Source organism: Jaculus jaculus, chromosome 3 (genome assembly GCF_020740685.1).
Source record: "Jaculus jaculus isolate mJacJac1 chromosome 3, mJacJac1.mat.Y.cur, whole genome shotgun sequence".
Lineage (NCBI taxonomy): Eukaryota > Metazoa > Chordata > Mammalia > Rodentia > Dipodidae > Jaculus > Jaculus jaculus.
Genome location: NC_059104.1, coordinates 176,007,174 through 176,030,457, shown reverse-complemented (window position 1 = coordinate 176,030,457; position 23,284 = coordinate 176,007,174). Strand labels below are relative to the sequence as shown.

Here is a 23,284-nt window from a genome sequence, read left to right as displayed (position 1 = left end):
GGCTGACTTGGATTCACCCTGTAGACAAGACTGGCCACAAACTCACAGCAATCTTCCTACCACTCAGCCTTTTGAGTTCTGGGACTATAGGCATGAAACATCACACCTGGCTTTAAAATTTATTTTAATTAATTTTAAATATTTTTATTTATTTTACTTTAAAATATCTGAGAGAGGGAGAGAGAGAAAGAGCAAAAAAATGAATGGTTGCACTAGGTCCCCTAGCCACTGCAAATGAATTCCAGATGCATGAACCACTTTGTGCATCTGGCTTTACCAGCAACACCTTAACCATTTGAGGTTTCTTTCTTTTTTTCTTTTTTTTTTTTTTTGAGGTAGGGTCTTGCTGAAGCCCCCACTGACCTAGAATTCACTGTGTAGTTTCAGAGTGGCCTCAAACTCATGGTGATCCTCCTATCTCTGCCTCCTAAGTGCTGGGATTAAAGGTGTATACACCACTACACCTGGCTCCATTTAAAGATTTTTGCAATTTCCATTAGGATTTTTTTTCTCCTTAATTGCTTCGTGATATTCATTTCATGCAGGTACAGTATATTTTTTGTTTATTTTTATCTATTTATTTGAGAGTGACAGACACAGAAAGAGGGAGGGAGGGAGGGAGAGAGAGAAAGAGAGAATGGATGTGTTAGGGCTTCCAGCCACTGCAAATTCCAGATGCATGCACCCCCTTGTGCATCTGGCTAATGTAGGTCCTGGGGAATCGAGCCTTGAACCAGGTCCTTAGTCTTCACAGGCAAGCGCATAACCACTAAGCCATCTCTACAGCCCAGTTATAGTATATTTTGTCAAACTAGCATTGCCAAGTCTGTTTTCTAAACATTTAATTTTTTTTTAGATAAACAACTATTCTTTTTACCTTTCTATTTAACCAGTTATATATTTGTATATAATGGCATTGATTAAACTGTGTATCAAGTAGTAAGCTTACATAGTACACATTTGAAAACTCAGTCAGTAACTGACTTTTAACTATTTATTTGAGAGAGAAGGAGAAAGAGAGAGAGCATGGGTGTGCCAGGGCCTCTAGCCACTACAAGTGAACCCCAGCATGTGCCACCATGTGCATCTGGCTTACATGGGTTCTGGGGAATCAAACTTGGGTCCTTAGGCTTTGCAGGCAAGCACCTTAACTGCTGAGCCATCTTTACAGCCCCAGTAACTGACTCATTAGGCAGTTCAGTGAGTGGGAACAATACAAGCTTCATGAGAATGTGGAGTATCAACAAATGCAGCGACACAGAGGTTAGGAAGAAATCAGTTGTGACTTAATATTTAATTTAAAAATTTTTATTTTAGAGAGAGTGAGCGAGCTAAAGAAAGAGAAAATGAATTGGTTTATCAGGGCCTCAGCCACTGCAATCAGAATCCAGATGCTTTTGCCACTTAGTGGGCATGTGCAACCTTGTGCTTGCTTCACCTTGTACATCTGGCTTATGTGGGGTTCTGGATAGTCGAACATGGATCCTTAAGCTACACAGGCAAGCGTCTTGACTGCTAAGCCATCTCTCCAGCCCTAACCTGGCTTATCTTAATTGCAAAAATGCGTACTCAGGCATCAACTCAAAACAATTCGAAAGGGAATAAAATGAACTCTGTTTCCCTGCTCTCCCTCCTATGGTGCTTAAGGTTAAGTTTTCAGTTATCATTAGTGAAAATAATATATACAGTATATTTTTTGAGCACACACTGGCTCTGGAGTTCACTATGTAGTCTCAGGGTGGCCTCGAACTCACAGCGATCCTCCTACCTCTGCCTCCCCAGTGCTGGGATTAAAGGTGTGAACTACCACACCTGGCTGAAAAAATAGTTTTTTAAAAATAAATAATACAGGGCTGGAGGGATGGCTTAGCGGTTAAGACGTTTGCCTGCAAAGCCAAAGGACCTAAGTTCGACCCACGTTAGCCATATGCACAAGGGGGCGCATGCTTCTGGAGTTTGCAGTGGCTGGAGGCCCTGGCGTGCTCATTCTCTCTCTCCCCCCTTCTTTCTCTGTTAAATAAATAAATAATACAGAGGAAAGTTGAAAGAGCAGGTGACTGCATACTAATTTTGTTCTGCACCTTGTGCTTTTCAGTGCATACATGAAGACACACAGATTTTTCTAAGAACAAAGACTCTTGTGAGAAACATCCTTTACCTTAAGAATGTTCCTGAAAGTGTGCAAGGGTAGTTTAAAATTCATTTTGTAATGAACATACTGCCTTGTAGTTTATTAGGAGTAGGCTTATCTGCAGAGTGATCCCAAGTCGTCATTCTCTGTACACAACAGTCACTAAAATGGGCTCATTCCGTCTTGGTGGTGGTTATACTCCCACAGGGCTTTTTGCATTATCTCCTATTGTTAAAAGTAATTGCTCATTACAATGTGATGGGAGCAGTGAGAGGATCCAGACAGTTGCCTGGAGCTCGAGTGTCTGTAGTTGATTTTGAGTGGCTTGGAACGCTGAGCACACACTGGCTCTGGCAAAGGAGGCCCTGATTTTATCTTTGTGTACACAAAAGGGTTTTGTACTTTGCTGACAGCTCTTGGAGGTTAACATCCCCGTGAATACCACAGAATCTAGATTCCTGAGGAATTATTAGGCCATCCTTCAAGGTGGGCTGTTGCTTTAAAAAAAAAAAAAAAAGGTAGAGGAAGGGCTGGAGGGATGGCTTAGCAGCTAAGGCATTTGCCAGCAAAGCCAAAGGACCCAGGTTTGATTACCCAGGACCCACGTTAGCCAGATGCAGAAGGGGGTGCACGCATCTGTAGTTTGTTTTCAGTGGCTGGAGGCCCTGGTGTGCCCATTCTCTCTTTCTCTCTCTCCCTCCCTCTTTCTCTTTCAAACAAATAAATAAAAATAAATGAATAAAATATTTTTTAAAAAGGCAGAGGAAGGAAACCCACAACTCACACAGTCCAGGAAGTTCAGAGAACTCAAATTTCCCTCATAAATTATGTGGAAAAATGAATAGCCTTGAAAGTGAGATTTTTTTTTTTTTTTTACTCCCAGAGTCTTTTTTTCCTTTTTTTCTGAGATTTATTTATTTATTTGAGGTGGGGGGGGGGGCTTAGGGGCGAAAGAAAGAGAATGGGCATGCCAGGGCCTCTAGCCACTGCAAAGGAACTCCAGACGCATGTGCCACCATGTGCATCTGGCTTACATGGGACCTGGAGAATTGAACCTGGGTCCTTAGGCTTTGCAGGCATGCTTCTTAACTACTAAGCTATCTCTCCAGAGTCTTATTTCTAAGAATGCCACATTTTCAAAAACGCTGCAAAATTCTTCAGACATCTGAATCTGAGGGAAATAAAAGTACTTACTCTATGAGAAACTAGTAGCCTGAGTTTCAGATGCTAGATGAGATTCATCCTGAAGAAGAGGAGAAAAATAGATATAGATTTCTTTTTCTTTTTTCCTTTTTGTTTTTTGAGGTAGGGTCTCACTCTGGTCCAGGCTGACCTGGAATTAACTATGTAGTCTCAGGGTGGCCTCAAACTCACGGCCAGCCTCCTACCTCTGAATGCTGGGATTCAAGGCGTGCACTACCACGCTTGGCTAGACATAGATTTCTATACTGTTAAGAACTTTGCTTTTGGGCTGGAGAGATGGCTTTGCAGTTAGGGCACTTGCCTGCAAAGCCAAAGAACCCAGGTTTGATTCCCTAGGACCCACATAAGCCAGATAAACAAAGTGGCACATGTGTCTGGAGTTCATTTGTAGTGGCTGAAGGCCCTGGTGCACTCATTCTCTCTCCTCTATCTACCTCTATCTCTCTCTCAAATAAATAAAGTTCCTTTAAAAAAAAAAAAAAAAGAGACTCCTACCTTTGAGCCAGGTGTGGTGGCACACACCTTTAATCCCAACACTCGGGTGGGAGGCAGAGGTAGATGAATCACGTGAGTTCAAGGTCATCCTGAAACTACATAGTGAATTCCAGGTCAGCCTGGTCTCGGGTGAGATTTTAGCAGACCACTTCAGGTCTGCTGGGATGAACTTCCAGACCAGGCACAGTTATGGAGGAAGGGATTTATTGAAGCTTACAGATCTGGGGGAAGTTCCATAATGGCAGAAGAAGCTGGCCTGCCTTCACAGGATCAAACACATCAAGAAGTACAAGCCTAAAAGCCAAAAGCCACAGAGCATACAGCACAGCACACTTCAGGAACTCCAGCTAGGACACTGCATATCGATCCGCCTAGTAACACTGCCTCCAGCCAGGTGGCTACAGATGCAAACTACAAATTAATAAAACACTGAATATATTGGGGGCTATCTATTCAAACTACCATAGAGACCCTACCTCAAAAAAAAAAAAAAAGAAGAAAGAAAGGAAAAGGAACCCTGCTTTCATAGAACACAGAAAGTCCTTCTTTAACATGCCTTGTCTTGTCTTGTGATCAAGTAGATGGTTGCAGGTATAGAGTGTAGAAAACTTTACATACAGCCTGACATTGTGACACATACCTTTAATCCCAGCACTCAGAGGCAGAGAGGTAGGAGGATTGCTGTGAGTTTGAGGCCAGCCTGGAACTACAGAGTGAGCTCCAGATCAGCCTGGGCTAGAGTGAGAACCTGCCTCAAAAGCAAGTAAACAAATAACACACGCACGCACACATGCACCCACCCACACACGCACAGGAAAACCTCAGACTGCCTTTGGTATGTTTTGGTTTACTGTAGAATGTCATCCCTGAGCAGGCCTGTCAGAGATGCCAGCCACATAAAGTGGTGGTACCTGCATCACTGAGTTTGGCTAAGGGAGGAAGAAAAAGCCCTCTGATTTATATCCACCCCCCTTCCACCTTTCTCTCTTTTGTTCTCTCTGTCTTCCTTTCTGTCTCTTTCATATCGGGCTTATTCTGTGGAATATTTCTTTAGAGTATGTTTAAGGCCCATGTTAGGCACAGTAGGACTAGATTTCAATATCAGTTGATCCCCTAACCCCCGCCTATGATTTAACATTCTTTTGATTCTTCCTTTGAATAAGATGTTGGAGACTCTTAGCATTTTTGCTTTTGAATGGTTTATTTATAGATATTCATATCCAGAAAAATGTTGAAAATATGAATGAAATCTTACTTTGAGAATCATTAGAATTCTTTGTAATAATTGTTAGAGCAACAGAGTGAGAGAATTGTAGCAAAAGCCGGTTAATAAGCAGAGGAATCCAAGTGCTCCCATAGAACTTAGGCATTACAGAAGAAACAGAGGTAGAACTTGGGATGGTCTAAATTTTTTTAGTTAAAAAAATATATTTATTTATTTATTTGAGAGAGTGAGAGAAGGAAAGAGGCAGACAGACAGATAGACACATACACACATACAGAATGGGCGTGCCAGGGCTTCCAGCTATTGCAAATGAACTCCAGATGTCCATGCCACCTTGTGCATCTGGTTTTCATGGGTCCCAGGGAATCGAACCAAAGTCCTTTGGCTTTGCAGGCAAATGCCTTAACCGCTAAGCCATCTCTCCAGCCCCTTATTTAGTTTTTTCTTTCTTTCATGTAAGACTAAATGAAGTTTTTGAAATGATATGTATATTATCTAATTTGATCCTTGGATGAGTCATTTTTATGATTTGGATATTTTTTTCCCTTTCCTCTGTTAGTATGGGGGTAGGCTTCTTCACTGAGTTTTTGGTTATTTGTGATTTCTTTCTTTCTTTTTCAATGCAGGCTATCATTCTAACCCAGGCTGACTTGTAACTCACTCTAACTCAGGCTGGCCTTGAACTCATGGCAGTCTTCTTCCTTAGTTCCCAAGTGAGGAGTTTGGATTGTTTTTTTTTTTTGGCATATATTTGAGAGAGAGAGAGAAGAATGAATAGTCATGGCAGGGCCTTCAGCCACTGTACACAACCTCCAGATGCATGCACCATCTTGTGCATTTGGCTTACATGGGTCCTGGGGAATCGAACCTGGGTCCTTAGGTTTTGCAGGCAAGCGCCTTAACTGCTAAGCCATCTCTCCAGCCCAGTTTTTGGTTATTTATTTTGTGATGTTGAGTATCAAATTCAGATTCTTATGTATGGTAGACAAGCACTCTACCAATGACCCTAACCCTGGACTATTCTTCTTTTTTAAAATATTTTATTTATTTGAGAGAGGGGAGAGAAAGAGAGAGATACAGAAATAGGCAGGGAGAGAGAGAGAGAGAGAGAATGGGCCCACCAGGGCCTCCAGCCACTGCAAACAAAATTCCAGATGCATGCGCCCACTTGTGCATCTGGCTTACGTGGGTCCTGGGGAATTGAACCTGAGTCCTTTGGCTTTGCAGGCAAGCACCTTAACCGCCAAGCCATCTCTCCAGCCCTTCTTTTTCTTTTCTTGATAGACCTCTCCTGTAGTCCAGGTTGGCCTCCATCTCCTGGGCTCAAGCAGTCCTCCTACCTCAGCTTCTTGAGTGGCCCGCACCATCAGGATCTCTGAGATCAGTGTTCCCACTGATTGCTCATATCACTGATCTGTCAAGTGCATGTAGGCAATTTTTCATAGAGTATTCAAAATGTTTTAAATAATCTTAAGCATCAATTTCTGTTTATTTGAATTACTAATTCTGGTATGCTTCAACTACAACATTCAGACTTCACATGTAAATTTTTTCCTCTGATTTTCTAGACACTTCTATGTGTTATACTGTTAATTTCTGTCATGAATTATGTGGCATTAGCTCAGACCCAGCAGGACAGGCTCAGTCGACTTCAGATGTCAGTGGTGTCTTGGTCACCTGTACTTCTCACTGGGTAATATTTGGGGGGTTTCCACAGCTCATGCTTCATATTTGATAATTTCAGAATGATATTTTACTTACTCTTTTCATTTATTATAAAAGATACAGTCCATGGCTGGAGAGATGGTTTAGTGGTTGAGGTGTTTATCTGTGAAGCCTAAGGACCTAGGTTTGATCCCCAGTACCCATGTAAACCAGATGCACAAGGTGGTGCATGTATCTGGAGTTTGTTTGCAGTGGCTGGAGGCCCTGGTGCGCTCATTCTCTCTCTCTATTTCTCTCATTCTCTTTCTCTCAAAGATATAGTTTAGGAGCAGCGAAACAGAAGAGACTCATCAGGCAAGATATGGGACAAGAGTCTGGAGCCTCTGTGCTGTCTGTGGGTGCCCCACCGTCCACCACCTGTCAGTGTGCTCACCAGTTTAGAAAGATCTTTTTTCTTTTCTTTTTTTTTTTTTGAGGTAGGGTCACACTGTAGCTCAGGCTGACCTGGAATTCACTATGTAGTCTCAGGGTGGCCTTGAACTCACGGCAATCTTCCTACCTCTGCCTCCCGAGTGCTGGGATTAAAGGCGTGCACCACCACGCCCGGCTCCCATTTATTATTTCTATTGTATTTCTAGATATTAAATTTTATTACTAGATGGGTCTCTGTGTGTACACAGGGAGGGATGTTTCATTCACCAGGGTCTGAGTCTGTCCGACATCCACTAGGGAGCCACTCAGGCCTCTAAATGTGAACTTGAGCTGCAGGTTTGAACTTTGCATTTGAGAAGCAAGTGCCTCTTCTGGCCGGCTTGTTGAGTGTGACTCTTCTTCCTTTTGACCTAGATTACCAGAGGCTGATGACCGTGGCGGAGACCATTACAGCGCTCATGTTTCCTTTCCAGTGGCAGCACGTCTATGTTCCCATTCTCCCGGCTTCCCTTCTGCATTTCTTAGATGCCCCCGTTCCGTACCTGATGGGCCTGCATTCCAACGGGCTGGACGACCGGTCAAAGCTGGAGCTGCCTCAGGAGGTGAGAACTTGAGGCTTGTGCCTCTCGCCTCCTCCAGCTCTGGGGAGACAGGGCTTTGGGAGGAGCCCAGAATGGTGTCACTAAGCTTTTTGGTTAGTTTGTTTTTGAGAAACATAGATATGTACTTTTCTTTAGGAAAAAGTACAGTGAACCCTTAATTCAATTTATTTCATTCCAGAGGTAATTGTCATCTTTACTACCTGACATACATCAAGATTTTTTTGTTTTTATGAGTTGTATTTTTTATACACATTTTTCCCAACATGGTATTATACATACTTTAAAGGACTTTTATTATTCTTATTTTGTGCAAGTATGTGTGTGTGTATGCATGTGTATGTAGAGACCAGAGGACAATCTTAAGTGTTATTTTCAGGTATGCCATTTGCACCTTTAAGGGAAATTTAGTAGAAATTTTATTATGTAAAATTATAAAGTATGCAAAAGAATAAAACATTTGTTTTTGAGGCAGGGTCTCACTTTAGCCCAGGCTGGCCTGGAACTTATTCTGTAGTCCAGGCTGGCCTTGAACTCATGGTGATCCTCTAGCCTTAGCTTCCTGAATGATATTAATGGCATGTATTACTATGCCTAGTCCAAAAGGATAATTTCCTTTTAAATTTTATTATTATTTTTGTTTGAGAGAGATGGAGAGAAAGAAGCTGGTAGAACGGGCACGCTAGGGCCTCTACCCCTGCAAACAAACTCCAGATGCATGTGCCATCTTGTGCATCTGGCTTTATGTGGTGATGGACCTGGGTCCTTTGGCTTTGCTAGCAAGCACCTTAACTGCTAAGCCATCTCTCCAGCCCAAATTTATATTTTTATTTTCTTTATTTTTTATTTTTTGGTTTTCTTGAGGTAGGATCTCATTCTAGCTCAGGCTGACCTGGAATTTACTATGTAGTCTCAGGGTGGCCTTGAACTCATGGCAATCCTCCTACCTCTACCTCCCGAGTGCTGGGATTAAAGGCATGCGCCACCATGCCTGGCTTTTTATAGTATTTTTGACCTGGCTTTTTAAAAGGAGCAAAGGGTGTATAATGAATTGAGAGTGACAGTGTTTTTGAAACACAAGTTTCAGTTTTCACTCTAAGTGAAAAAAAGTAAAGAATTACTTCAAAGTTTGTTACTCAGAGACAACTTAATTTTAGCATTTGGACTCACATCTTTAAACTGTACGGTAATCTTCAAGCTGTGCTGTTAGAAGGAGCTTTGAGGCAGCATGAGGTCCTAAGGGGTGTTCACCTGGGCCTGGGCCTGCACCAGGCACATCAGGATAGTGAGGTGGGTTTATAAAAAGGACTTTTAGGAGAGGATGCAAATTTCTTAGCTTCCCCCGAAATAAAAATTCATCAGTTGCTGTCCCATCTGTGGCCATCAAAAGTTTATAAAAAGCCCTTTGTTCTTTACACCAACTCATGAGCTCAACGACCCTGAGCAAGTGAGTGCTGAGCTGCCCTTGTGGGCGTCCTTTGTCCTTGCTTTTCTTTGGGGAGTTGTTTTCTGAGCCCACAGGCATGTCAAGAAGTAAGCCAGGGTATTAGAAAAGGAACCAGGGTCACCTCTTCTCCTTGGCCTCTCCTATTTTCTTCTCTTCTGTTTGTCCTTTCTCAGAACTCTAAATAGCTTTCACCCAGTATCCTGTGTGTGTAGCCCCCCTTCAGTGACAAGGCAAACTAGGCGGGGAGGCTTGGTGGTGATTTGGCTGGGAAAGGGCTTTGTGACTCTGAAGGAAGAGTTTGGGAGTTTTTTTTTTTTGGTGGGGGGGGGGGAAAGGGAATTTGGAGGATTCTGTGGATACTACCCTCAGGATTAGCTAGGTCTCCATGGGCCCTCTCAGCAAGGTGAGGGTTAATAGGGGAACTCGGATCTCTTGGAAGTCAGTATCTTTTCCAGGCTGTTGTGCAGGAGCTGGCCTCTTCTCTGCTAAGGGAAGGGGTGCCTGAGAAGTTAATGGTTGGTTTGTAAATTGCTTTTGTTGGCCAGATCCATCTGTGTGCTGGAAGAAAACAGCATGAGGCTCTTTTATAGGCCTAAAACTTGAATGGCCTTTTCTATTTGCCTTCTCACCCTTCCCTCCTTCAGCCCAATTGTGCAAAGAATGACTAGTGAGCTCTGCCTGGAGGTTCCTGTCCTACCTGAATCCAGCTCATCAGAGAGTGTCCGAGCTGCCTTCTGTCTTCGGCCGTGCCTGACCATGGTAGCCCTCAGATGTGGACAGAGAATTTGGAGTTTACAAATTCTTTATAGACACTATATTTGGCTCATGGCAGTGGGAGCAAAGCCAACGAAGCACTTGAGGGGGTTTAGCTATTTTTAGTCACCTCTGTGCTTCCTATGGAGAAACTGTGAGCCAAGGGGTAATGATTGCAGTATGCGCTCTGCTGGCATGGGCTTTTGAGGCAGGTGATCTTCACATGAGATGAGTTAATTATGAGGGTAGGATCTTTTTTCCTTTTAACCAGTTGGCGTGAGAGCATTTATAATTTTAAAATCTTAATGGAATAAGCGAAAAGAAGCATATTTTTAGGTGCTAAACATTTATTGGCCTTCAACTCAGGCAGGACTCCAAAGTGTTATCTAGTGGAGGAACTCAGAAAGTTTAGGATGATTCTTTTAGTCTTTCAGTTTTTGAGACAGGAAAGCTTTCTTTAGTTATTGTTTGATAGAATAATGTATGCACTCAGGAAATGTGTATTGAAGGACCCACACAAGACCTATTACAACATGCACGTGTAAGAGACCTAGTGTTCGTGCAGTTATGTCAGCTGGGCTGATCACGTTGTCCTCTTGTCTCTTATTTTCAGAATAAAGTTTAATGACCCAGGAAGATGCACATAGGTCAGTGGAATAGCGCTTTGATGCACAGTGGGATGCCTTGCCAGGGAAGGGCTGCTTAGTAACTGTGCGAGAAAATTGCTTGTTCATGTTATGAGCTCTACCTGGCACTGGGTTATGTTCCTGGCATTTACTTAATTCTCAAAACAACTCTAACATATTATCCCTATTATGGAACTGAGACAAACACACCCTTAGCCTTTTAATCTATTGCAATGAAAGCAGTGTTATCTAGAATAGGTTAATGGCTATGAGACAGCATATAATAACTTCTTGGGGCTGGAGAGATGCTTGCAGAGACTGATGGCTTGGGTTTGATTCTCCAGTACCTACATAGAGCCAATGGCACATGCTTCTGGAGTACATATTTAGCAGCAAGGGGCCCTGGTGTGCCCATCCTCCTCCCTACTTCCTCTCTTAAATAAATAAATATTTAAAAATCTCCTTTAATTTATAGCTGCAAGACTATGTAACAGGGACAAGAATTACAAACTGTTAAGTCACATCAAACAAGAAATATGCAAGGCCTCTGAACAGCAGCAGATTGAAGGGTCAGCAGAGTAGGGGATGACTGGAATCAGGCTGAGTTCAAATCAAGCTCTACTACTAGTTACTATTCTGTGTTAGTTTTTTTTTTTTTTGAGACAGGGTCTCACTGTAGCTCAGGCTAACCTAGAACTCACTCTGTAGCTCCAGGCTGGCCTCAAACTCACCACAATCCTCCTGCCTCTGCCTCCCAAGTGCCATCATACCTGGCTGGGTTCTTTTTGGTTGTTGTTTGTTTGCTTTTTTGCAACATGGCTTTTTGGTAGCCCAGGTTGGCTTAGAACTCCCAGCAGTCCTCTTGCAGTGGCTTCCCAAGTGCTGGAGTAACAAGAGAGAGACCCCACACATGGCTTCGCTGCGTCCGTTTTCTCTGTAACATAGTGACGGCTGTGTGGTGTCAAGGCCTTTGCTGATTCTAATTCTGATTAGCTGCCCTTTAGCATCATGCCAGTGCTAGCTCTACCTCTTCCTGGAGGCAGTCTTTGTGCTTGTGTGTGGTGTGTGTGCATGTGGGCGCATGTGTGTGGGTGGGTGTGCATGTGGAGGTCAGAGGTTGATGTCACCTCTTCTCTTAATTTTACAGAGACAGGGTCTCTCACTTGATCCTAGAGCTTGCCAACTCAGCTGGTCTAAGCCAGCCAGCCTGCCCCAGGGATCCCCTCTCTGCTTAAATTCTTTTCACTGACTGAAGAATTCATGAATTTGTCAAACTTTTGATGAGCATTTACTATGTGTGGAACTTTAATATTAGGTGTTTAACTTCTTTTTTTTTAAAAATTTTTTTGTTCATTTTTTATTTATTTATTTGAGAGCGACAGACATAGAGAGAAAGACAGATGGAGAGAGAGAGAGAGAATGGGCGCGCCAGGGCTTCCAGCCACTGTAAACGAACTCCAGACACGTGCGCCCCCTTGTGCATCTGGCTAACGTGGGACCTGGGGAACTGAGTCTCGAACCGGGGTCCTTAGGCTTCACAGGCAAGCGCTTAACCACTAAGCCATCTCTCCAGCCCTAGGTGTTTAACTTCTATAGCATCATAATATCCTTAGTACTTTTTTTTTTTTTTTTTTTTTTGTTTTTCGAGGTAGGGTCTCGCTATAGCCCAGGCTGACCTGGAATTCACTATGTAGTCTCAGGGTGGCCTTGAACTCATGGCGATCCTCCTCCTCTGCCTCTTGAGTGCTGGGATTGATTAAAGGTGTGTACCACCACACCCAGCTCCTTACTACTTTCTAAGTGCTGTCGTAGCATTGTACAATGCAGAGTGGAGAGCTTGTATCATTATCCTACGGTTGCACACTTAGAAAGTGGCAGGGGAGCTTGGAACTTAGGGCCATCTCCCTTCTAAGCCCCATCTTTTTTTTTTTTTTAGTTTTTATTAACATTTTCCATGATTATAAAATATATCCCATGGTAATTCCCTCCTTTCCCACCCCCACACTTTCCCATTTGAAATTCCATTCTCCATCATATTACCTCCCCATTACAATCCTTGTAATTACATATATACAATATCAACCTATTAAGTATCCTCCTCCCTTCCTTTCTCTACCCTTTATGTCTCCTTTTTACCTTACTGGCCTCTGCTACTAAGTATTTTCATTCTCATGCAGAAGCCCAGTCATCTGTAGCTAGGATCCACATATGAGAGAGAACATGTGTCTGAGCCCCATCTTCTAATATTCTCTTTTTAGATTTTTTTGTGGTTATATATATGTGTATGTATAAGGGCACACGTGTGTCATGGTTTGTGTGTGGATGCCAGAGGACACCCTTTGGGAGTCCGCCCTTTCCTTCTATCTTCTTTGAGACAGTCTCTCTCATTTTGCTGCTCTGTGTACCCAGCTAGCTGGCCGTGAGCTTCTGGATTCTCCTGCTCATCTTCCATGGCTGAAGGCATGTGCAGAAGCCCATCTTCTTATACCATGTCACACATGTACCCACTTCTATCTATAGCTTCCTCATGCCTGGTTTGTTGTCCTTTCTCAAACTTCTTCCTTGATGCTCTGGGGTTTTTGCCCTCTCATCCTGTTGTGATTTCCAGGCTAACCTCTGCTTTGTGGATGTTGACAACCACTTCATTGAGCTGCCAGAGGACTTGCCTCAATTTCCCAACAAGTTGGAGTTTGTCCAGGAAGTCTCTGAGATCCTCATGGCATTTGGCATTCCCCCGGAAGGAAACCTTCACTGCAGCGAGAGTGCCTCCAAGCTGAAGAGGCTGCGGGCCTCTGAGCTCGTCTCAGACAAGAGGAATGGCAACATTGCTGGCTCCCCATTGCACTCCTACGAGCTCCTCAAGGAGAACGAAACCATTGCCCGGTTGCAAGCCTTGGTGAAGAGAACTGGAGTGAGTTTGGAAAAAGTAAGATACTGTAAATGGGGCTCTGACAAATTTGGTCTGTGTTAGAGTGTGGTGCTGGTCAAGTTGGATGTGGGACGAGAGATCACCTGCAGGTTGGAGAGGTGGCTTAGCAGTTAAGGTGCTTGCCTGCAAAGCCAAAGGACCCAGGTTCTATTCCCCATATGCGTAGAGTTTGCAGCAGCTGAAGACCCTGTTGTGCCCATTCTCTCTGCCTCTCTCTCAAAATAAATAAATAAAGGAAAGATGTACCAGGACTTGTGAGCAGTACTTGTGTACTTGTGAGCAGTAGAGGAGTGTTCCTATGTGAGGCTGATTCAGCTCTATCTAGCAGGTACACTAGCTAACGCTACTTACTAAATGTGGTGGCCTTCCAGGTGCCTCCAGCATTCTCCTGCTGCAGAGTGATTGGGAGGGAGGCAGAGGTAGTCTTTTGTCCTGGCCTTTCAGATCCATTGCCCTGTGAGTTGTTCAGCAGTCTAGTAAAGCAGGTATCATTAACTGTTTTGTAGCTGAAGAAACCAAAGCTTAGAGATCTAAGCTTTTTTTTTTTTTTTGGTCCAAGATTCAGTGCCTAGCAAGGAGCTCAGCTGAGGTTGGAGCTGGTCCTCTTGAATTCTAGTGCTGTGATCTTGCAAGGGATGTACTTGGCTTTCCATGTTCTGATTTTGATGAAACCAAGCTTTCTGTACATGTTAGCCTATCCCTTTGCTTTCCCTTCACATTGTAAGTTAATAATTTTTTTTTTTTTGAGGTAGCATCTTGTTTTTAGCTCAGCTGACCTGGAGTGCACTGTGTAGTCACAGGCTGGCCTCAAACTCTTGGCAATTCTCCTACCTCTGCCTCTAGAGTGCTGGGATTAAAGGCATCCACTACCATGCCTGGCTGTGGACATTTCTCTCCTTCCTTCTTTTCCTTCCTTTCTTCCTTCCTTCTTTCCTCCCTCCCTCCCTCTCTTCCTCCCTTCTTCCCTCCCTCCCTTCCTTTCTTTATTTACGGTGAACCATTATGCTTTTTATATTGCATACTACAGCATATTTAATAAAAAGAAATAAGGGCTGGAAAGATGATTTAGGGATTAAGACCCTTGCTTTCAAAGACTAGCAACGTGAGTTTGATTCCCCAGTGCCTACGTAAAGCCAGATGCACAAGGTGGTGCATGCATTTGAAGTTTGTTTGCAGCAGTTGCAGGCCCTGGTGCATCCATTCTCTCAGTCTGTCTCTCTTCTCTCTCTGTGCTTGCAAATAAATGAATAAATATATTTTTTTAAAAAAAGAAAAAGAAAGCCGGGCATGGTGGCGCACACCTTTAATTCCAGCACTTGGGAGGCAGAGGTAGGTGGATTGCTGTGAGTTCCCGGCCACCGTGAGACCACAGAGTAGATTCCAGGTCAGCCTGGGCTAGAGCAAAGACGCTACCTTGAAAAACAAAACAAAAAGGAAAAGAACAGAAATCAAGGCTGGATGTGGTAGGTAGCTCATGCCTTTAATTCCAGCACTGGAAGGGCTGGGTAGGAGGACTCCTGTGAGTTCAAGGTCAGCCTGGACTACAGAGTAAGTTCCAGGTCTACCTGGGTTTGAGTGAGACCCTGCCTCAAAAAAAAAAAAAAAAAAGGAAACTATTTAAGGAGAGTAAAAAGGCCCCTTCCCTTCTCTTTCTCCTCTTCTTACTCTCCCGTTCCCTCCCCTTCTCTTAGGAGAAAGATAAGAAGTGTTGTGGAAAAAAGTCAGCATGCAGAGCCAGCGTCTGGTCTGTTGCTTTGCATCCTTGTTTTCTTTCTACATTCCCTCTTTTCTCCTAATCCTTTGGTAATTAGCACTTTTCTTCTGTGGCTAAATTGCTCTCTGTTTATAATGATCTTGAGTTGCTGGATACCTTCAAATAGAACTCTGTATCTTTCCTCCACATCACCGTTCCCCCTTGGCCTGCCCCACCTCAGTTGAACCCTGGGCCTCCTGCTTTACTATGCAAGACTCACTCAACTAAATCTCTTACCCCCAGAATCCCTTTCTTTCTTTTATTTATTTAAAAATATTTATTTTTTATTTTATTTGAGAGTGATACACGGGCAGAAAGAAGGAGGGGAGGAGAGGAGGGAGAGAGGGACAGAATGGGCGCACTAGGGCCTCAAGCCACTACAAACGAACTCCAGATGCACCTGGCTTATGTGGGTACTGGGGAACTGAGCCTCGAAACAGGATTCTTAGGCTGCACAGGCAAGCACTTAACCCCTAAGCTACCTCTCCAGCCCCAGAATCCCTTTCTTTCTTTTATTTTTGTCCCCATTTTTTCTTCTTTTTCCTTACTCTCTCACTGTTTGCTCTTAAATAAGACCAGTGGGGGAAAACTCAGATGAGTTGTATTTCTGTAGTCAAAGTACGGATTTCAGTATTCTCAGTGTTCCTTCTTTCTTGCAGCTGGAAGTGCGTGAGGAGCCCAGCAGCAACAAAGACCTCAAGGTTCAGTGTGATGAAGAAGAACTCAGGATTTACCAGCTAAACATTCAGATCCGGGAAGTTTTTGCCAATCGCTTTACTCAGATGTTTGCAGATTATGAAGTGTTTGTCATTCAGCCCAGCCAGGATAAGGAATCCTGGTTTACCAACAGGGAGCAGATGCAAAACTTTGATAAGGTGAGTGCAGCCCTGCTGGGGGTAGCAAGGAATGAGAGCATCAGTTATGCCTTGAAGAAGTAACTGAGAATGCACATGCATGCATGTGGTGTGCATCCATGTCTGCATGCTCATATGCAGTGAGTGGGCACAGGGCTGTGGGGATGGAGGTTGACATTGGGTACTGCTCTTGAGATTGCCATCTTACTCTGTGTGGCAGGGTCTCTCACTGAGTAGCTAGCCAGTGAGCCCAGAGGTTGCCTGTCACTGTCTCTCTAGTACTGGGATTACAAATGTGTGCCACCATGCTCAGTGTTTTTACATGGATGCTGGGGATCTGAACTCAGATTCTCATGCTTGTGTGGCAAATACTTTACCATTGAGCCATGTCTATAGCCATCTCCTGTCCTGCCATGCCCTTTCCTGTACCACTAGAACAAACTTCATGATGTTGGTATTACTGTCAAGTGATTTACCTCTAGCCAAAGACAATTTTTTTCCCTCTAGGTAGGGTCTTGCTATAGTCCAGGCTGACCTGGAATTCATTATGTAGTCTCAAGCTGGCTTCAAACTTTTGGTGATCCTTCCACCTCTGCCTCCGAGTGCTGGGATTAAAGGTGTGTGCCACTACACCCAGCTCCAAAGAGGGTTTTTTTTTTTTTTTTTTTTTTGGTCTTGGAGTTGCTGGCAAAAACCCTGTAGGCAGCAGTGTGTGTGTAAGTGGACCATCAGGACCGATTGCGTATTAGTGGGTTACCAGAGTAAGTTTCTTCTAGTGTCAGAACTTCGAAAGTCTGAACTTTTTTGAAACTTAAAAAAAATGTATTTGCTAGAGAGAGAGGGGAAAAGGGTGCACCAGGACCTCTTGCTGTTACAAATGAACTTCAGATAGATGTGCCACTTTGTGTGGATACAGGAGAATTGAACCTGTGCCAGCAGGCTTTGCAAGCAAGTACCTTTAACCACTGAGCTGTTTCCCCTGTCCTGTAAAGACCTGAATGAGAGTTTGAAAAAGAGAAAGGTGAAGGGATTTTATAACTTGCTTTTCACAAAGACTACCGTAGCTACCTTCTCATTGCTGGGACAAAGCACTTGACCAAAACCAGATAATGGGAGGAAAGTTTCTGTTTTGTTTGATCTCGAGGGGAATGGTGGCAGGGGCAGCATGGCACGAGCAGAGGCTGGGCATCGCCTGTGCCACAGCAGATGGAAAACAGCAGCAGAGAGCAAGCTGAACTTTAGAAAGGGGGAGTGGGATAGAAAGCTCCTAAGCGACCCTCAGCACACCCCTCCTCCAGCAAGGCTCCACCTCCCAAGTGTCACCAGCTGGGAACCCATCCTTCAGAACACAGGAGTTTATGGGGGACACCTAGCTTAAACCATCACAAAGACCACCCAGGAGGCCCCCCCCGAGAAGAATGAGCTGCTGCGACTTGTCCTGGGGTGTGTTGCCCTTGCTGGCCAGGCTGACTTCTTCAATAGCCATTCCATTTTGGTCCCACCAGGCATCCTTCCTGTCAGATCAGCCTGAGCCCTACCTGCCCTTCCTCTCAAGATTCCTGGAGACACAGATGTTTGCCTCTTTCATTGACAACAAAATCGTGTGCCATGACGACGATGATAAAGACCCTGCGCTCCGGGTCTTTGATTCCCGGGTAGACAAGATCAGGCTGTTGAATGTCCGGACACCTACTCTCCGCACATCCATGTACCAGAAGTGCACCACTGTGGACGAAGCAGGTAAGGCCTCCTTGGGGCTGGACCCTGTCAGGAACAAATCCCTGTTCCCAAACATGTCTGCCTCCTTCCCCGTTCCTGTCTTTGTACGCATTGTCACGCAGGTAGTGCTTTTCCGTGTTGGTTTTGCGGACAGTCTTTGCATTCTTTTTTTTTTTTTTTTTTGGTTTTTTAAGGTAGGGTCTCACTCTGGTCCAGGCTGACCCGGAATTCACTTTGGAGTCTCAGGGTGGCCTTGAACTCACGACAATCCTCCTACTTCTGCCTCCCGAGTGCTGGGATTAAAGGTGTGTGCCACCATGCCCGGCTTTCAGTCTTTGCATTCTTTAAGAGCACCTCAGTTAGGAATGGGGGCCACAGATGTAACAGTGAATCTAAATAGCAGTAGGCTAAGCAAATAGGGGCTTGTTTTTTTCTCAAAGTATCAAGAAGTGCAGAATTGGTGGTAGTTGGTGTCTGCTCAGCCTCTCAGCAGCGCAGTGAGGAACTGAGATTCTGTCTTTCTTCCCAGCTCTTCTTAGTGTGTTGTCTTTTGTGTTCATAATGTTCTCTCATGCTTACAAGAAACTTTAGAAAATTATTTATTTTTATGTTTGTGTATATATGTAGGGGTGTGTGTGTGTGCGTGCGCGTGCACACGTGTGCATATGGGTATGTGGCTGCCATGCCATCTTGTGGAAGTCAGAGGACCACGTGTGCTTATGGCTGCATGGCTGCTATGCCACCATGTGGAAGCCAGCGGACCACCCTGACAGGTCTATGCTCTTCTGACGGCCATTCTCTCTGACCCGGCTCTGCGTCCCGTTGTTGTGAGTGCAGGTTGTGGTCACGGGTACGCATGTCACTTTGCATCCCGATTCATGTGGGGAGCTGGAGAGGACTGAACTTCGCATACAAATGCTTTACTTGCGGAGCCTCCTCCCAGCCCACAAGAGGCCTTTTATATTCACATTCAAGTCAAGAAGAGGGGAAAGTTGATGCAGTTGTATTTTTTGCTCTTTTATCAGAAAGTGCAAGTTTTTCCAGAAATTCTCTACAACTTACAACTTATTTTTCCGTCCAAAGTCAGGTTACGTGACCATCTTACATGCCAGGGAGACAGTGAAGGTAGTTCAAGTTCATTGTCAGCTACATAGTGAGTTTGAGGTCAGCCTGGGCTGTCTTGAAATAAGAGAAGATTTACTGACCCTCATTTAAGGCTCCTTTCAGGACAGTGAGTGTCACAGAGCTTCTTCAGGAGAAGGGTTTGTTCTGTCATCAGGGGAAGGTACTGCCATTGATTACGCCCTCCTGTGCCACCTCCTGGAAACTCTTAGGGCAGTTAGCAGAGGAATTACCTCATCTGTCTTTTTTTTTTTTTTTGCAGGCACCATTACTCCTCATTGTCCAGTGTTTTAAATCTATTGTATTATAGGTTTAGCCTGCTCCCACACCCTGTTATTTCAGACACGAGAGTAAAACTTGTCCCCTTTTACTTCACTGTAGCTGGAAGTAAAAGGGTAGCTGCTTCTTAAAAGAATGCCTAACTCTCTCTTTTTTAAAAATCTCATCCAGAGAAAGCAATTGAACTGCGCCTGGCAAAAATTGACCATACTGCGGTTCACCCACACCTACTTGACATGAAGATTGGGCAAGGGAAGTACGAGCCGGGCTTTTTCCCTAAGCTGCAGTCTGATGTACTTTCCACTGGACCAGCCAGCAACAAGTGAGTCAACTCCAGTGCTCCCCTGACCACCTGCAGCGGTGGTCAGAGTCATTAACATCAGAGCTCAAGCGAGTCTGTGTAGAAACCTCAGATTGTAAAGCAAGTGTGAGAAAGACTCAAAGTACGTAGGTGTCAGAGAGCCTGTCAACTTCCAGGCTTCCTCTCAGAACATGTGCACAGCCAGTCTGCTGATGGGGTAAGTCATCTATGAATCTGGTATGACACCTGTTATCTTACGGCCTCAGAAAGTGGTGGTTGAGCTAGATAATTGGAGCCTTGACTGAAAGTAGGTAACTTAGCTGGATTTTTTTTTTATTTGAGGTAGGGTCTCGCTCTAGCTCAGGCTGACCTGGAATTAGTCTCAAGGTGGCTTTGAACTCAAGGCAATCCTCCTACCTCTGCCTCCCAAGTGCTGGGATTAAAGGCGTGCGCCACCATAGATAGAAGTCCAGACCGAGTTTTGGATCTGCATGTGAAGTTTTGTTTTTTGTTTTGTTTTTTCAAGGTAGGGTCTCACTCTAGCCCAGGTTGACCTGGAGTTCACTCTGTATTCTCAGGGTGGCCTCAAACTCAGTGATGCTCCTACCTCTGCCTCCCAGGCCCTGCACCACCACTCCTGGCTATATGTGAAGTTTCTGAGGATGTTTCAAGACAGTTAATGACTGCCTGTTCCTTGAGGAGTTCCCTCTGTTTTGAAAAATATTTTTATTTATTTATTTGAGAGAGAGAAAGAAGGAGGGAGGGAGGGAGGGAGGGAGTGAGGGAGGGAGAGAGAGGGAGAGAGAGAGAGAGAGGGAGAGAATGGGCACACCAGGGCCCCTAGCCACTGCAAATGAACTCCAGACCAGGTACCACTTTGTTTGTCTTCCTTACATGGGAAATGGGGAATCAAACTTGGGTCCTTAGGCTTTGCAGGCAAGTGCCTTAACTGCTAAGCCATTTCCCCAGCCTGGGAATTCCCTCCTTTTGTTCAGTCACTGCTCTTGAGGCTGCCCAGCCTCAAGGATTCTGAACTGGTTTTGGAAACTTCCTGGTGGTTTCCTGTGTTCAGCATTGCCCCTAGACATTCATGTTTCTCTTGTCAGTTGACCTTGTTTTTCTTGTGGACATTGTTAAGTGCCTGCTTTGATATTGTCAGGTGGACAAAAAGGAACGCCCCTGCCCAGTGGAGGCGGAAGGACCGGCAGAAGCAGCACACAGAGCACCTGCGCTTGGATAATGACCAGAGAGAGGTGAGGTCCTCATGCCTGCTGAGGCGCCCTGCTGCCGCGCCGCACGCGCTCCTTGTTAGCACTTCCTCCGCGGCTGATCTCATTCATTTGTCCCAGCAACGACCACGCCCCATAAAGAAGGGATGTCAGGATGTAGCATACTTCTGCAGTGGCCGCAAGCTGGCTGGTCCTCTTTCTCCCCCTCAGTCAGGCGTAGTACACTCCTTGGTCAGTGCAACAGAAATGTCAGAAGATGGAAGTCTGAACCTGAAGAGGAATTCTTTTAACATTGGACTTTGCGTGGTGGCGTGGTAGGAGAGGAGCTAATTGTATGAGGACGGAGGAAGGGAGTGAGTGGTGTGACGCCGCCGCCGCTCTCGAAGCGGAGGAGGGGCCTTTTCTCCTCTCCTTTCTGTATCTTTTCTTTTCCTTTCTTTTTTTGAGGTACGGTCTTGTTCTGGCCCAGGCTGACCTGGAATTCACTATGTAGTCCCAGGGTAGCCTTGAACTCCACGATGATCCTCCTACCTTTGCCTCCCGAATGCTGGGATTAAAGGTGTGCACCAACACACCCGGCCTTTCCTGTGTCTTACAAGCGGTCTTGACTTTTGTTCTTGAGGAATGAGGAGAGGTGGGGTATTGTCCGGTACATGGGGACAGAGGAAGGCTGGACTTATTGCCTGAACCTGTACTGGCTGCAGGCTGAGCTCTGTGATATTGTAACAGGTTCTAGTGTAGACTTTCTAGTTTTATTTATTATTATTATTATTTTGTTTTTCAAGGTAGGGTCTCACTGTGGTCCAGTCTGACCTGGATTTACTATGTAGTTGACTTTATAGTTTTAAATGTCAGATTGGAGACCCTGCTTTAGAGCTACTGTGAAAATGGGGTTTTATCTTCAGAGACTTTTCAGGAACTTCTGAAAAGACCCTGAATGTTCATCTTATGCCCATAGAACCCAGTAAAGCACACCGTTTGCATGTGTGTCTGGCACCTCAGCGAGGAGGAAAACAAATGACATGTTTTGTCTTTGCTATTTTTTGAAGGAATAAGTTAAAAGTTTAGGTGTGGGGGTTTTAGCTCAGTGCCAGTACAGCACTTGCCTAGCTTGTGTAAGAGCGAGAGTCTGGTTCCTACTCCACACAAAACAGTGTTTGTTGCAAGGTGTGGCTAGGAATCATGAACTGCGCGGTTTTGGGAGACAGCTGTGCTTGGGCTTTCTGTGAGCATTTTAAGTCTCCCCTGTATCTTCTGCCTCACCTCAGTATTAGTGCTTTCAGCATTGTTGGTTGGATGCAAACCACGGAGGTAAGCACTTTGACATAGAAAGATGGAGAAGGTAGCCTTGTCCGCAGAGAGCACCAGTTGATTGAGGGAGCAGAAGCAAGTGCACAGATGACTTAATCAGAAGATTCCTTTGACGAGGTCATGCATTGCCTGTGAGAGCATGCCGAGAACACCATTTGGAATAGAGGAAAGGAATGTGGGTCTAAATCATGATGCGTGTTGTATAAAGCAGGCTAGGAGAAGGATATTTTGCTTTATTTATTATTTGTGTATTTTATTTGAGAGATGCAGTAGGGTCCCCTGCTGCTGCAAACAGACTCTAGGTGCATATGTCACTTTGTGCATCTGGCTTTATGTGGGTTGGAGAATCAAACCTAGGCCGTCAGGGTTTGCAAGCAATTTTGTTTAACCACTGAACTATCTCTTCAGCTCAGGAAATATAGCTGGATAGTTAGAGGGCAGGAGGCAATAGTCCAAGTGTTAGGAATTGAACCCTACCCTCATGGTTTGCTAGTAGAGATAACGTAGGGGGCCAGACATAATAGGGACAGAGTTCTATTGCTCTAGTAAATATGGAGAAAGGGAAATTATTGCTCGTGAATCCAAGCTGACCATGTGCTGATTTCTGCACTATGTGGGGTCTGTAATAAACCACACAGCAGAGCTGTGGCTGTGGCTTGATAGTATTGGGCTCCTGTGGTGTGTGTGTGAACCTTGAAGATCTTTGCTTTTTCTGTTTGGTATAGAAGTACGTGCAAGAAGCCAGGAATATGGGCAGCACCATCCGCCAGCCCAAACTGTCCAACCTCTCTCCGTCAGTCATTGCCCAAACCAACTGGAAGTTTGTAGAGGGTCTGCTAAAGGAATGCCGCAACAAGGTGAGCTGTGGATGCTGGCACGGTGCTGTTTCCCCAGCAGCAGAAAGGAAGTCGTTGCTGGGCTCTGGCCTTGATTGAAAATTATTGTTAATATCATGGGTTGGTACTAATCTCAAAATCCTGCTAATTGGGAATTAATTCTATATATTTTAAATGTAGCCTACACCATTAATTGAGAGGTAAGCATTCTTTGCCTGATACAAACTTAACATATATTCTTTAAAACTGACAGACATCTTATATTACTTTAAGTCAGATTCATGTTCACTCTGACATACTTTTTTAAAAAATTTACTTTTATTTGATAGAAAGAGAGAGAAAATGAGCATGCCAGGACCTCTAGTCACTGCAAAC

General features: G+C 44.5%; 1 protein-coding gene across 2 annotated transcripts in view; it reads left to right on the top strand.

The window, feature by feature from the left end:
* Window positions 1-23,284, top strand: part of Dennd5a (DENN domain containing 5A) — a 100,333-nt gene that overhangs the window by 50,491 nt on the left and 26,558 nt on the right. For both annotated transcript variants that reach the window (XM_045145203.1, XM_045145202.1), the window contains 7 exons: window positions 7,566-7,753; window positions 13,185-13,502; window positions 15,918-16,133; window positions 17,618-17,852; window positions 19,404-19,554; window positions 20,693-20,786; window positions 22,799-22,930. In XM_045145203.1, coding sequence (XP_045001138.1) covers window positions 7,566-7,753; window positions 13,185-13,502; window positions 15,918-16,133; window positions 17,618-17,852; window positions 19,404-19,554; window positions 20,693-20,786; window positions 22,799-22,930 — 1,334 coding nt within the window. The remainder of the gene's footprint in view (window positions 1-7,565; window positions 7,754-13,184; window positions 13,503-15,917; window positions 16,134-17,617; window positions 17,853-19,403; window positions 19,555-20,692; window positions 20,787-22,798; window positions 22,931-23,284) is intronic.